The 13,254-nt window shown below is 37.4% G+C and overlaps 2 protein-coding genes across 4 annotated transcripts in view; one reads left to right on the plus strand and one right to left on the minus strand.

Annotated features, from left to right (window-relative positions):
• The window catches only part of LOC119069626 (DNA-binding protein Ewg), a 37,901-nt gene that overhangs the window by 21,627 nt on the left and 3,020 nt on the right, over window positions 1–13,254 (plus strand). The gene's annotated exons all lie outside the window — the stretch shown is intronic.
• Window positions 725–7,382, minus strand: LOC119069607 (transcriptional regulator ATRX homolog). 3 transcript variants are annotated; one of them, XM_037173702.1, is made up of 15 exons: window positions 7,225–7,382; window positions 5,405–6,004; window positions 5,140–5,322; window positions 4,795–4,866; window positions 4,283–4,732; window positions 3,978–4,215; window positions 3,735–3,915; window positions 3,095–3,674; window positions 2,879–3,031; window positions 2,616–2,814; window positions 2,126–2,549; window positions 1,886–2,057; window positions 1,405–1,765; window positions 1,161–1,342; window positions 725–1,094 (listed from the first exon to the last, which is right to left on the minus strand). In XM_037173702.1, exons 2-15 carry the CDS (start codon window positions 5,984–5,986, stop codon window positions 846–848), a joined length of 4,026 nt encoding a protein of 1,341 aa, XP_037029597.1. In that variant the 5' UTR covers window positions 5,987–6,004; window positions 7,225–7,382; the 3' UTR covers window positions 725–845. The 3 variants fall into 3 exon arrangements, with proteins under 3 accessions (XP_037029597.1, XP_037029611.1, XP_037029603.1); XM_037173716.1 differs by lacking the exons at window positions 5,140–5,322; window positions 5,405–6,004 and having other exon boundaries at window positions 7,225–7,380; XM_037173708.1 differs by lacking the exons at window positions 5,140–5,322; window positions 5,405–6,004 and having other exon boundaries at window positions 2,126–2,814; window positions 7,225–7,380.

Consider the following 13,254-nt stretch of genomic DNA (forward strand, 5'->3'; position numbering starts at 1 on the left):
TTGTTTGATGGTTGCTCAAGTTATTGCTAAAAAAGTGTCTTGACCTCGGTTTTGACCGTCCCCTGACATCACATGACATTTAGACAAATTACACACCATTTCATTACATTTCATATAAAATATACCTATTTGCTTAAATTGAACGACGAATCGAACGAGCTATAACTCAATAGTATCGGAGTGAATTTGCTTTGTAATTTTGCAGTGAATTTACTTTTAACAAATTAATCTTACGGAACATGTTGATAAATCAAGATCCAGCATACCATAGACGAAAATGTTCATATATCAAGATACTTTTAATGCTAAATTGAACTTAAAAAATTTAATTTAAAAAAATTTGAAAAATTTAATAAAATTTGAAAAAATTTGAGAAAATTAAGAAAATTTGAGAAAATTAAGAAAATTTGAAAAAATTGAAAAAATTAGAGAAAATTAAGAAAATTTGAAAAAATTGAAAAAATTAGGAAAACATTTTCTCAAAATTAGTGCCTGATTATATCACAGAGTTTAAGATAACTAGAGTCTCATCAGGCTCTGGGCCTACGTTACGCATGGATTCTAGGGAGTGCTAGGCGGATCCGTGTATTGAAAAGGCTTCCATTTTATTTTATGACAGAATTTCACATCTTTATTGATTTTATAAGTGACATGAGTCTAATCTATCTTAAGAATCGTTATGAGTATCTTCACCAACTTAAATTCATTAATACAAAAAAAAGAGTGGAGAAAAACCAGCATCGATATTTTGATCTTCTTTTCAGCCGCACACAGAGGTGTGCGAACACTTACAAAATGAAAATGATTTTTTTGTTGTCGTTCTTAAATTAAATGAAGGAATGATATCAGTCGAGTTCGATAACTTGATTTGATGATGTACTTGTTGCATTGGTTGTATGTGCTTGTGGACTGGACAATCCCATTAAACGATTTTGCGCTTGCATCAACAGATACTGTTGCTGATTCATGACGGCCGAGTACGGATTGTATGTACTCATTCCGACTCGATGTGAATTCATTTGGCCGATCATATTCTGGAAAGCCATTGTGGGGCCTTGTTGGAGATTTTGCAGCAGGACCAAGTCGGCATACATCTGAAAAGGAAATAAAGAAGAAGTTGATTACCTTCCCATGACGTCAATGATGATGTTGAAACTTACGCTCGTGTCGCCCAAATTCATTTTTTCGTGCAATTGTGTCAGCAGCAATGGAACCAGTTGCTTGATCTGAGTATCATTAGCTGTAGGATGTTGTTTTCGTGCGTACATACTCAATAGGTTGAGCATGATGTCCGAGCGGAAACCGTAAATCGTATTGCTTGTAACGGGACCCATTCCGGACACTGGAAAACAATTTTCATAATTAATTTGACCAATCACTATCGACAGCGACAGTTCAACGTACTTCGTGGTGTAGGATTGTAATTGTAGGTGACAACGGGTCGTGATTTTTCCGCTTCGAATTCTTCCCACGCCGCTTTCATCTCTTCCTCGTTCAGCGTTTCTTCGTGTTTGTTCTCCAGCAGTGAATCGTGTTCGTGATATTTGTAGATCACTTTATCGAATTTCTGCAGCTGCAACGCAAACATTCGATCTTTCGGTAACGGTGGTTGTTTCCGCGGCTCGCTCGGAACCAAATCGGTTTTGTACAGCTCCATTAGATCGTGCTCCTTGTAGTGTCGATCGATTTGATGTTCATCGATGACACGTTTCGCGATAGCCAATTTGGTAACCTGTCGTTCGTAGATCTTCTCTTCCATGGAGCCCTAGGTAAGAGTAACCAATTTTTTGTTGTCAATTGAAGCGGAAATTCGTTATTTGTGAATGCTGACCAATAGAGCGCACACACAAATGACAAAACTAAACGAAAAAAAAGTCTCATTTACCAATGCAATGAAGCGGTAAATGTAGCACGGTTTCACTTGACCGAATCGGTACACACGAAAAATGCTCTGTATGTCATGGGACGGATTCCATGAAACATCGAAAATGACAACACGATTAGCTGCAACTAAATTGATGCCCAAACCACCGGCACGTGTCGATATGAGAAACAGTCTGCAAGAAATGAAATTCGGAAATTGTAGCCGAAGGACGTGATGAAAACCGGATTCAGTTAACCGAACCTTGCCAGCGGATTACTGTCCGAATTGAAGTAGTTGCAAGCAAGATTCCGATTTTCGATGCTAGTCGATCCGTCCAATCGAAAATAGTCCACACCCAGTGACCATGAACCTGTATAGCCGCCTAATAGTTCTCCCTCCTTTTTAACCTCTTCGTCGTCGTCGCTGGCATTGTTCTTACGTTGCGTGTATTCGTCGATTCGCTTCAGGAACACTTCTATCACATCGAGCGTATACAGAGATTGCGAGAATACCAACAGTTTATCACCAATAGCATAACACTCTTCCAACAGCGAGAACAGCAACATTAACTTTCCCGAATGCCGTAAATCGTCCAGTTCCTCCTCCGGACACAGTTGCATCCACCATTCGGTCGGATTTTCAATTTTGGCCGTCGGTAGTTCGAGTGGTTCGACCGGATCCTCAACTGAAATCGAAACAGAAGAATATTGATGGAATGGTGGAATAGTTACCGTCATCGGACAAAGCTTACATTCGTCTTTATTGGCACGGGTCCGGCGTTTCACTGGAACTTTTGCTGTTTTTCTTTTCCCTTTTTTTCGACTGTCATCAGAAGCTACGCTCGACGATGAGCTAGAGGTAGATTCAGCTTCCGATTCGTCAGTGTCCGAGTCAGCAATGAAATCTTTTAAGGAACCTTCGGATTCTTCATCTTCAGATAGTTCGGCACGCTGAAATGTGTGCACCGATATATTAGTGGGATTGATTCGAAACGGGGAATTTGGATCGACTTACTCGACGCTGCTCCTTTACTTCATACCGATCACTGTTAAAACGCAACACCCTGGGATGTGTCCAGATGCGTTGCAAATTTTGAAAATCTTGAAACAAAATGGACGATCTGGTGGGCTTGGTGGTGTCGGCAACTGGTCGTTGTTTGATGTAATACTAAAATGTGAGTTGAGTTTAGCGCTCAGTGTGTCGTTGAGATCAAAACGGCTGAACTTATACCTCATACAGCTTAATCTGAAGCGGTGTCAACTGTATCGAGACGACGTATTCATGCTTAATGGGTAGGTAAGGTGCTAGAACCGAATAGTCACGGCGCTGTACACATCCGTCCAGCAATTTGTGCAAGATGTGTGATCGCTTTTTCATCATTTGAATGTCGCGCGGTGTACTGTCCTCATACTGACCGTTGGTGATTGGATTAACGAATCGGTTGAGATATTCGTTGTACTTGCCCAGTAGGTTCGGCTTCACGAATTGCACCATGCAATAGTATTCGTTCAGATTGTTCTGCAGCGGTGTCCCTGTTAAGACGATTCGTCGCAACGTTCGAATTCTATTGACCGCTTTGCTCAGCGATGTTTTGCTGTTTTTCAGCAAATGTCCTTCGTCGCATACGACCAGATCCGGACCGGGATCAACGAGTAACGCGCTAATTGATTCCTTGTCGCGTTTTTTCATTTTCTTCATTTTACTCGTTTCGGACGACAAAATGCGGTACATGTCGTAGCCCATGATCAATACACCGCCGTCGTTATACCATTCACTGATTTTGTTAATTCGCTCGCGAATCAGTTTGTATCTGAAATCAAATTTGGATTATAACATTCCGGCAACAGATGGGTGGCCGCCGGTGACCTACTTTGAGATTTCATAGATTTCAATGTCTTTGTTGTCAGCGCACTCCTTTAGCCAAATACGGAATTCGTTGACCCAATTGAGAACTGTACTAAGCGGACAGATAATTAGCACCTTCTCGACGCCAGTTTCTTCCGAATGGGACAACAATGTATGTACCAATGTCACGACTTGCAATGTTTTGCCTGTCAGTTTACAATTTTCGTGTTATTGGATTGTCGATCTCTTCAACAAACATTCAACTCACCCAAACCCATGCAATGGGCTAAAATGCATCCAGATCCCTTTCCCTTATCGATTCGACTGATGGACTCAAAGCAGGTGTCCCACATGAACTTAACGCCGCTGCCCTGATGTGGTTTCAATTTCTTTACGAGTTTGCGGTCGACGCTGACGAGTTCTTCTTTCGATTTTTCATCGAAGTCCAATACAAGTTTGTCGAGTACCTTCACCTTTTCCGGTTCTTCTTCGTAGTACTCGTTGTACTGAAAACAAATGTTACTTTCGAATCTGTTCCAAACCATCGAGAATCGCGAATTTTTTCCCACTCACCAACTTTTGCCGCTCTTCGATTCGCCGCTTTCGTTCCATCTCCTCTCGGGTCGCCTGTTTGGTCTCATCCTCCAGATCTTTTTCGTCCAGAATTTTGCGAATCTTTTTGCGACTGGCGTTCTTCTCGTTGTCACTACTGTCCGAGGCATTCTTAATGCGACGTCGTTTCTTCTTGGCCGGTTTCTGTTCGACTTTGTACTCATCGTCCGAATCGTCGGACGCGTTTTTTGCCTTCTTCGCCGCCTTACGTTTATTTATTTTGATTTTCTCGCTGTCGCTGCTATCACTTGCTTTGAAATCTGAATCCGATTTGGTGGACGCTTTGCCGGCGGCTTTACTTTTACCGGATTTCTCGTCATCGGACGATGAATCGGAACTATGCACCACGGCGGTACGTTGCTTTACTTTGCGCGTTGGCTTTGATTCGACTATTTCTTCGTCGCTGTCGGCCTAGAAGAGATGTTAGGATTGTTTCACTGGTCGGATGATTTCGACATGTCAGAAAGACTTACGCTGCTCACAAGGCTTATCGCCTTTTTGGTCACGTTCTTTGATGCGCTAGACATATCATTTGAGTCGGACACCTGTAATTGAGAGAAAAAATTAGATGGATGAGTCGAACGCAATCAATTGGCAAAACATTCAAGTGAAGAAGGTGACATAAAAAGCATAATGGTCAACAACAGAAACGAATTGTTTAGGGATGCAAGTTCGATGCTACATTCTACACAGACACATGATGCGATAAGCCGATGGAATGATAACAAAAATGGACAATTCAGGTTTCAGGTGAATTTAGGGCAGCACAAGTGGACACACAACAAAATTTAAGTGTTTACATTAAGTTAGCTACGTACGTTTCGATCATCCCCATTATCGTTCATATCATTCGTACAGTCGTCTTCGCCTTGACTACTACTTAAATTAAGTAAATTTTTCGCAACCTTCTTCGAATTCGATTTCGAACCATTAGTGCGATGGGATTTGGTCGATTTGCAGTCTTCTTTTTCTTCCGATGAAACATCGATTCGAAGGGTGGTCTGTGAATAAATCAAATTAGGCATCTGACACAGTGCAAAACGGTACAAAGATAAAAAAGAAATATTTTTTTTTTGAACGAACCGTTGTTGAGTTTGTCGATGCATCGTTTAAAGTTGGCATTAATTCTAGCCCTTTAGATGCTACTAATTTAGTTAGATCGGTTCGGGATAAATTGATCGTACAATTTCGTGTTCTCTCGGCTGATCGATTCACATGGACGTGATTCTGTGTAGCAATTTCTTTCACCGGATTGAACACACCCTTCAAAATACTAGCTTTGGATGGTGACGTCTCCGCTTCACCAGACTTTGATTGTGCACTAGTGACCAATGGTTCACTATCAGAGTCACTCAATTCAATGGGTGCCTTATCTAATACTATTGTGGCCTCTTTCTGGATCAAATTTTCGATCGGAACCAATTTGATCATTGTCGATCGCGAATCGTCGCCCGTTGATGGTTTATTGCCATTAAGTCGCGGTTTCGGGCGCTTCGATTTCAATTGAGTTGCAATGGTTTTGGAATCTTCGATTATTTTGTCGAAGACTTCAATGCCATCCGCAATATCGTCGTTTTCATCCACAGACTCGTCGGCTTCTAATTTGCTTAGTAATTCGGTGGATTGTTTGATTAATTTCTTAATCGATTCCTTTATGTCCATCATTCGTTCTGTTGGTAAAAACTAAACAAATATTTTAGATTTGTGTTGATATCCGACCAGCGACATAAATTTAGGGAAGTGGAGCTTCTTTTCAATTAAATTGAACAATAAGTGTATGGGGAATGACTGGGCTGTTACATATTACATCAAACATGAACAACCTTCACGCAAACTATTCGAAACGTTATTTGCGACAGTTACACCAAATCTCATCAAACGATAGAGCAAACCGTACTAGCCTCCTTATATCGTTCGTTACTTGACAGTTGGCATGTACAAAAAGTCTTATGTGAGAACTGTCAAGTTACGAATAATTCTTAACTTAAGAGAGAATTCAGACTTTTTGCGCTTTTTGCTAAGGTCGGCAATTCGTATGCGGTTGAATTCATGACTCAAATAAAAAAAAAATCGTCAGAATTGTCGAGTTAGGTGCCGAGACTAGTGCTGTCACCCTACGAATTCTTTAGCATACATTGAAATCTCAGACGTGGTAGTAAATGGAGTTAAGACAAATATTATCCGAAATTAACCATTCAACTCAAGAACCATTCCGATATCTCAATAAACTTGCACTCTCTTCATTTACATAATATTTCGTTGTATCATTGCTTCAGTTCGTTCGTAATAGATCCCTTCATGTAAACAAATAAAAATTTCTCAAAACATTGCGCAAACTAAAGGTAACTTGGCAGTGAATATAAAAAAAATAATCTTTAATTCGATTGCTTTCTAGCTCGTGCTATGTCGGGGAGGCATTTTAGCATGTAAATTAAATATTTTTTTGATTGGATAAATAGTAATAGAAGAAAGTCATCAGTTTCTAGTATTCCTTAAACAGTTTAACAATAGAACAATAGACGACATGTCAGAAATCCTATTGGATGCAAAGTACATGACCGGAAAAATGGAACGAATGGATTTCACCGGAAAATGTCTATTGATCACTTTTGCATAACGCAAAACTGCAACATTTCAAAACCTATCGAAAAGGAATATTTAAAACTACTTTCATGATGTAGAAACAAGTGATTCTATTCAAATCAATTGCTTTAATGCAGCGGTGCCAACATTAATTACAAATGAAACTTAAAACAACCGCAAGCTAAACACACAAAAAATTCTAAATTCCATACACACAAAAAAAAACCATTGGATCAGACACAGCAGAAAAAAATGTATCAGAAGTTACACTTTCAATAAGGAAACGTTTACGGTTGAAAATCGGTTGCAGGTTTACTTACTTGAACTAGGTAAACATTTAATTCATGAGCGAGATCAATTTAGTAAACTATTCATCACTTTCGTCAACTTGTTAAAAATTTCTCAGAGACATAAAAAATGTTCTGATGTGTGTGACACTTCGAACGCTTCGAATGTAATTTTTTTTGGTAAAACGAACAGTAGATTTTTTGTTTTTGTTAGGTTGAAATTCCATATACACACTGTGTATACCGGTAATACCTTTCAGATCATTACCGACAATACCACAAATGTACCGAAATGTTTTTGAAACTGAAGCGGATGGTACATTAATTCTCCAAATTAATTAATAAAAATCTGATTCTTTTTGTAAAAAAAAACTTTGGAAGGAATAGAATGATGTCTACGAGCTGAACTTTTCATTATTCATACCGAAAATCTATTCACAAAAAAATCAACAAACATTTTATAACCGATTTTTGGAAAATAATTGGAAATTCCGGATCGTAGAAATTATTCCACTTGCTTCTTTTGAAGAAAATCATTATCAAAAATTAATTAATTCAATCGTAGAAATAGTATCGGCCAACGAGTACTATCCGATAGACCAGCTGTACTGGTAATCGGTCAAATCAATTGGTAATTTAAATTATTACAACCAGTGTCTACACGGAAATTCAACTTGACAGAACCAAAAACCAAAATCTACATTTTATTGGTTTCATTGAAGCGATTGGAGTTCGTACAAAATGTCACACATTGGTCACTGTCAAAAACTGATCGACATCATACAAGACGTGAGCAGCGAAATCTTATCGATTGTATATTTAAGCGGGAAATTCAATTCTTTTTAGAACAATACCAATTCTTCACATTTTCAAAAATGAAGGGAGGGTTTCACAAAAACTACAAATAATGAAGTCGGCATCGAATATGACCATACGGGCTTCGTATTTTATGTAGAACTCTATAAATAAAATTGAGTTTTCCTTTCAAGAGTTAAGTTTCTGAAAAAGCAGATTTTACACACGTCTGAGTTGGTCAAGTTTCAGAAAGAACTGTTTATGAGTTATGACACCACTGACTCAATTACGAAAGCGATAAAAATTTCTAGGTGCTTCTTCATCGACTTAGAAGAAATATCTGCGCTGATGAAATCCACTGCCTCTTTGTGAGTGTCTCAACCTTTTATTTTGCAACGACCTTCAAAAAACCAGGTCAATTTATCTTAGTGGATACAGATTTTGGCAAGACACAATTTCTTGCAATAAGGCATGTTTTCTGTTGACGGTTTTCCGACAGGCAGCAATTTTTCTATAGCTGAATATTAGGGTGGGTCGTATTTTCATTTTGTTTTTATTTTAAAAGGCCTGGCCCCAGGCTGTACTCAGAATTGACCAAGGAATCCGAAACAGCAAAAAAAAAATTATTTTTTTTAAATTTATTTTTCCCTTGCTGATTTTTGATTTTTGATTTTTGGGGTAGTAGCATGAAATTGCACACAATGTTGACAGATATCTCGGACAGTTGGGAACAGAAGACATTGCTGCTAACTGTAGTGAATAGCTGAGGAGTCCAGCTATGAAATACCATAAGAACGTTGTTGTTCTTCGCCTTCACTCGGGCAGGCTAACTCTGTCAGTGTTCCCAACTAAGACTTTTCAACCAAAAATTTCAACTTTATTTGCAAACAAAATCGGCAAATCACGACATAATACATCGTGTGAGGTATGTCTGAACAGGTAATCTCATAGAGAATCCATTGCAGAGACGTTTTTTGAAAACAAGTTGAGAAAACTCACAGTAGCTTTGTTTTTGAAGCCCAAAGTTGGCAATTTTTTGTTAGAATGAAAAAGTTAAATGAACAAAAAAGGTTCTAATCTGGTGAAATTGATAGTTTTATACCTATTCACCCTAAATAACAATTTTCTGAGCAAATAAACGTAAATTCGTCGATTTTTGTTCATTTAATTCAGTGAATATGGCTCTTTTTTATACAGTTTGTTCATTTCATTTTTACACAGTTTTAGATATGTCAGAGTTTTAAATGTACCCAGTCAATTAAGTTCTTCCCAAATTATGAATTTTTGGCGCAAAATTTAAAATTTCTATCGCGAATTCAAATATTGCGCAATTTGGGAAGGACTTAATTGACTGGGTACATTAAAAACTCTGACATATCGACAATCTTTAGAAACTGTGTAAAAATGAAATGAACAAACTGTAGTTTTCAGTATAAAATTTCACGAAACGACCGTGAGCGTATTCATCGTCGAAAATAAATGTGTCTTTTTTATAGTTTTCAGTATATACTAGTACTACGAGACATGCTCTTTTGATACTTTCACCAAGGAGTAGCACTGCTTCTATAAAGAATATAGAAAATATTTGGAGGCGGATTCAGAAAAACCAGGTGCCTCTCGGGAAGATCATACTTAATAAACAGCAACAGCAACAACAGCAATAAAAGAATCTCCCACTTTTGAGACGATCACACTTTTTTAATTTTTTTTTATTTAAATTTTTACAGTTTTCATTATTTTAATTCGACTATTATTAGTACAATGGGTTTTGTTTTCAATTCTTAAATATCTAAAATGATTTTTTTTTGTATTTTTTGCTGATTTTTATTTGTTTAATGAGATTACACTTTTAGGGTTTTCTTAAAATTTAATGTTCATCTTTATTTTGGTGGCTCGTTTTTTTTACAATTATAAAAGGAATTCACACCGAATCGTTAAATTTAATTTTACTCTTTTAATTATATAACAAAATGTTTGTTGTTGTTGTTTTGACATTGAGTTGCTCATGAAATTATTTTTTCGGCGTTTAATTGTACTTAAGAAGATACAGAAACGAAAAATCTGACTTTAACTTACTTCTTAGTATTATGTACATTTTCTTCATATTTTTTTTTATATTAATTCATCCACTTTGACTTTCTAAATTGAAATCTTTGCTTTATTTACAAATATTGATTTTCTGGTTCAATCAGACCCAAAAGCATTGACATTTTGTATTAGTCTACGATGTATATGGTATAAAACCTTCAATAGATCATCTTCAAGGCCGTTTGAAATGCCATCCACGTCAAGAAATGTCATCCACGTCAAAAAAAAAAACTCATACAAGTGAATGAATGAACGAAACTTAAGTCAGGTTACGTTTGAAAGTACCGTATCTTGAAGATGATCTATGATCGCTCTGATAGAGACCTGTGCGCCATTTCCGACATGCCATTTTATACTGGAGGTTCGAAAATTGGGTCTCATAAGTAATTAGTAATTAAAACTTATATAAATGTTTGACAGTTTACTTGAATGAATTTTATAATGAAGTTCAGGGACCGTTTGGCTACCGGGTTGGCGTTGGTCATTCACTCTATGGACGCAAAATATTACTATAAAGTCGCAAAATTATGTGATATAGGCGCCAATATAGCAATTTTATAGAAACAATATGTATGGCCAATGTGTACGACCACAAGCGACATTTCACAAATGAAATTTTGTTAGAAAATATATATTCGTCGCCTTTAGCATGAAAGGTGTATTCGTTAAGGTTCTGAAAGAACAGGTGAAGACACTTACGAAGGCAGGTGAAACACAAATCTTGACAATTCAGACATGTATATTGTTTGAAAAGTCAACTTGAAAAGATTTTTTTTTTTGTTAAGTTGAAATCGTCATGTAAAATTTTTCCAAACCTAGTTGGCGCTACAGGAAAATATTGATCACACCGCCTTCGTGATCAACTCGAAAGTGTCTTAACCTGTTCTTTCAGAACCTTGGTATTTGTAACATTGCATGAAAGTGTTTTTGTGCCAGACAGAGCCAGACCAAGGATGTATATTGTTAGGGAGGTAGCGTTACAGATGCGCAGATTGGCATTTGTTTTTCATTTCAAAGTTTCAATACAACCGAGAATACAACATAGGAAGGCATCGGGGATCTGGCACACCATCAATTTGTATTTACCCCACGCCCATAGGAAATAAATTATTTTGAATGGAAGGTAGCGTATCAACGAAGCTTCGAGCTAGACACGTACGAGAAACACAGTACATGTCTTAGTGCATGTCCATTGTCCAGGCCGTCACACCTCGAGGAGAATCTAAGTTTATGTCACAATGGAGTTAATTGAAGCCAAATAAAGGGAGAAATTGCAACAACAAAAAAACTGAAAGACTGTCGTGTCAGACAGGTTTAAAATTGGTCAGAGTCAAAAATGAAAGTCGACAAAGTGTCGCGCCGTGGTGCACCGATCTAGCATGTTATTTTTTTTTTTTTTAAATATAATTTCCACCTGCCATGAGTGACAAAAAAATCTTCGCCGAAACTGTCGGTTAGACCCAATTTTAGGCGTCGGAGGTGGCATGGCGATGTACAGGTTTAATCAGAGCGTTCGATTAAAATTAAATTTGATTGGAACGAATATAAAACGTGACGCGATAAATTGACGAAAACGTTGATTTACATGAGTATAGGGTGTAGCGGTTTTTACAAAATGTCTTATTTCTTTTAAGGCTCAGCCGGAAATCCACTCAGCTGGTCCAGCTGATCATTTTATGGAAGAAAAAAAATTTTTAAACTTTAATTTTGTGCTGCCGCCAGATCGATTTTTGAAAATTTCGTCGTTTTCGGTCCACGTCACATATATCGATTTTTTACGGTGGGCTCAGAGTACATAAAAAGTTGGGTCTATATGGTAATCTAATCTCCAGACTTCATAGATTATTTAACAAAAAAGATAAAGTCTAAAAAATATTTTTTGAGCTCGTGACTGATTGTCAAAGTTCCCCGATGGTGATTTTGAGACCTTAACCCTTGATTTCATAGCATATCATATTTGATATTACAGCTTAAAGTGTTCAATTCACATATAGTAGGCCCTCCTTTTTGATTTCTTGACAGAGAGAGCCTCTTTTATAAGTAAACGTAAACTTTCAGAATGCGTCTGAACAAGTCGCGTCTAAAGAAAATTGTTGAGAATTGGGGGGATAGCGAAGATGAGTTTCTTGAAAATGAAGATGATGACGATGATCTGGATTACATACCAACCGTTAACCGAATCCGTAACAAGAAAAGGAAGGAAAATACACCGAAAAAAAAGAGTGTAAAAACAAAACGTACGAAGAAAGTCTCTTCTAAAAATCTAAAATGTAAAACTAAAAAGAAAAATAAGGAAAAACCTTTCTGGTATTCTGGCTATGCAAAGTCATTTCCAGTAAATGAAAAAGAATTCCTGGGTGATGTCACCTTACCCGATGACATTATGAGTTTGGAGACTCCATATGAATTCTTCAAATATTTTTTCAATGAAGATGTCAGCAATTTAATAATAACCGAATCAAACAGATATTGTTCTCAAAACTGGCCAGAAAAACGGTTGCAACTTTCAAAAACAGAGCTTGATCAATTTATTGGTATATGTTCACTAATGTCTGTGATTCAAATGTCTAACACGCGTCGCTACTGGGCACCTATCACAGGAAATGCACTAATAAAGGAAACAATGTCCGTTAATAAGTTTGAGCAGATAAAACAACAATTGCACTTCAATGACAATGAGAATATGGTCCCAAAAGGTGACGTAAATCACGATCGGATCTATAAAATTCGTCCGCTCGTCAACGCACTCATCAAAAGATTTCAAACAGTTCCATTGGAAAAAAATCTTTCTGTCGATGAACAATTATGTTCAACTAAATGCAAAAGTATCATCAAGCAATATTTGCCCAATAAACCTCATAAATGGGGATTCAAGCTGCACGTCCTTGCTGGAAGTCATTCAGGATTCTGCTACACTTTCGAAATTTTTACTGGTTGTGAGAATGACGCTCGATTCAGACTAGCTAATGAAATGGATCTGGGATCGAGTGCAAATATCGTTATTCGGCTGCTGAGAATCGTACCCGACTTTCAAAATTATATTGTATGTTTCGATAACTATTTTTCTACCTTACCACTTATCGGCCAGCTATCGAAGAGAGGAATTCATGCTGTGGGCACAATGAGACGAAAGCGGCTCCACAATGCAAAATTGCCGGAAGATAAAGTTATCATGTCTCT

This window comes from Bradysia coprophila, chromosome II, assembly GCF_014529535.1.
Source record: "Bradysia coprophila strain Holo2 chromosome II, BU_Bcop_v1, whole genome shotgun sequence".
NCBI lineage: Eukaryota > Metazoa > Arthropoda > Insecta > Diptera > Sciaridae > Bradysia > Bradysia coprophila.

What these genes read in the sequence shown, in the direction of transcription:
- LOC119069607 (XM_037173702.1), bottom strand. Translation starts at nt 5,986, where the DNA reads ATGATGGACATAAAGGAATCGATTAAGAAATTAATCAAACAATCCACC. An exon ending in CATCGACAAACTCAACAACG is followed by an intron (nt 5,323 to 5,404) that starts GTTCGTTCAAAA and finishes ATTTATTCACAG; the next exon opens with ACCACCCTTCGAATCGATGT. An exon ending in TTACAATCCTACACCACGAA is followed by an intron (nt 1,343 to 1,404) that starts GTACGTTGAACT and finishes ATTGTTTTCCAG; the next exon opens with TGTCCGGAATGGGTCCCGTT.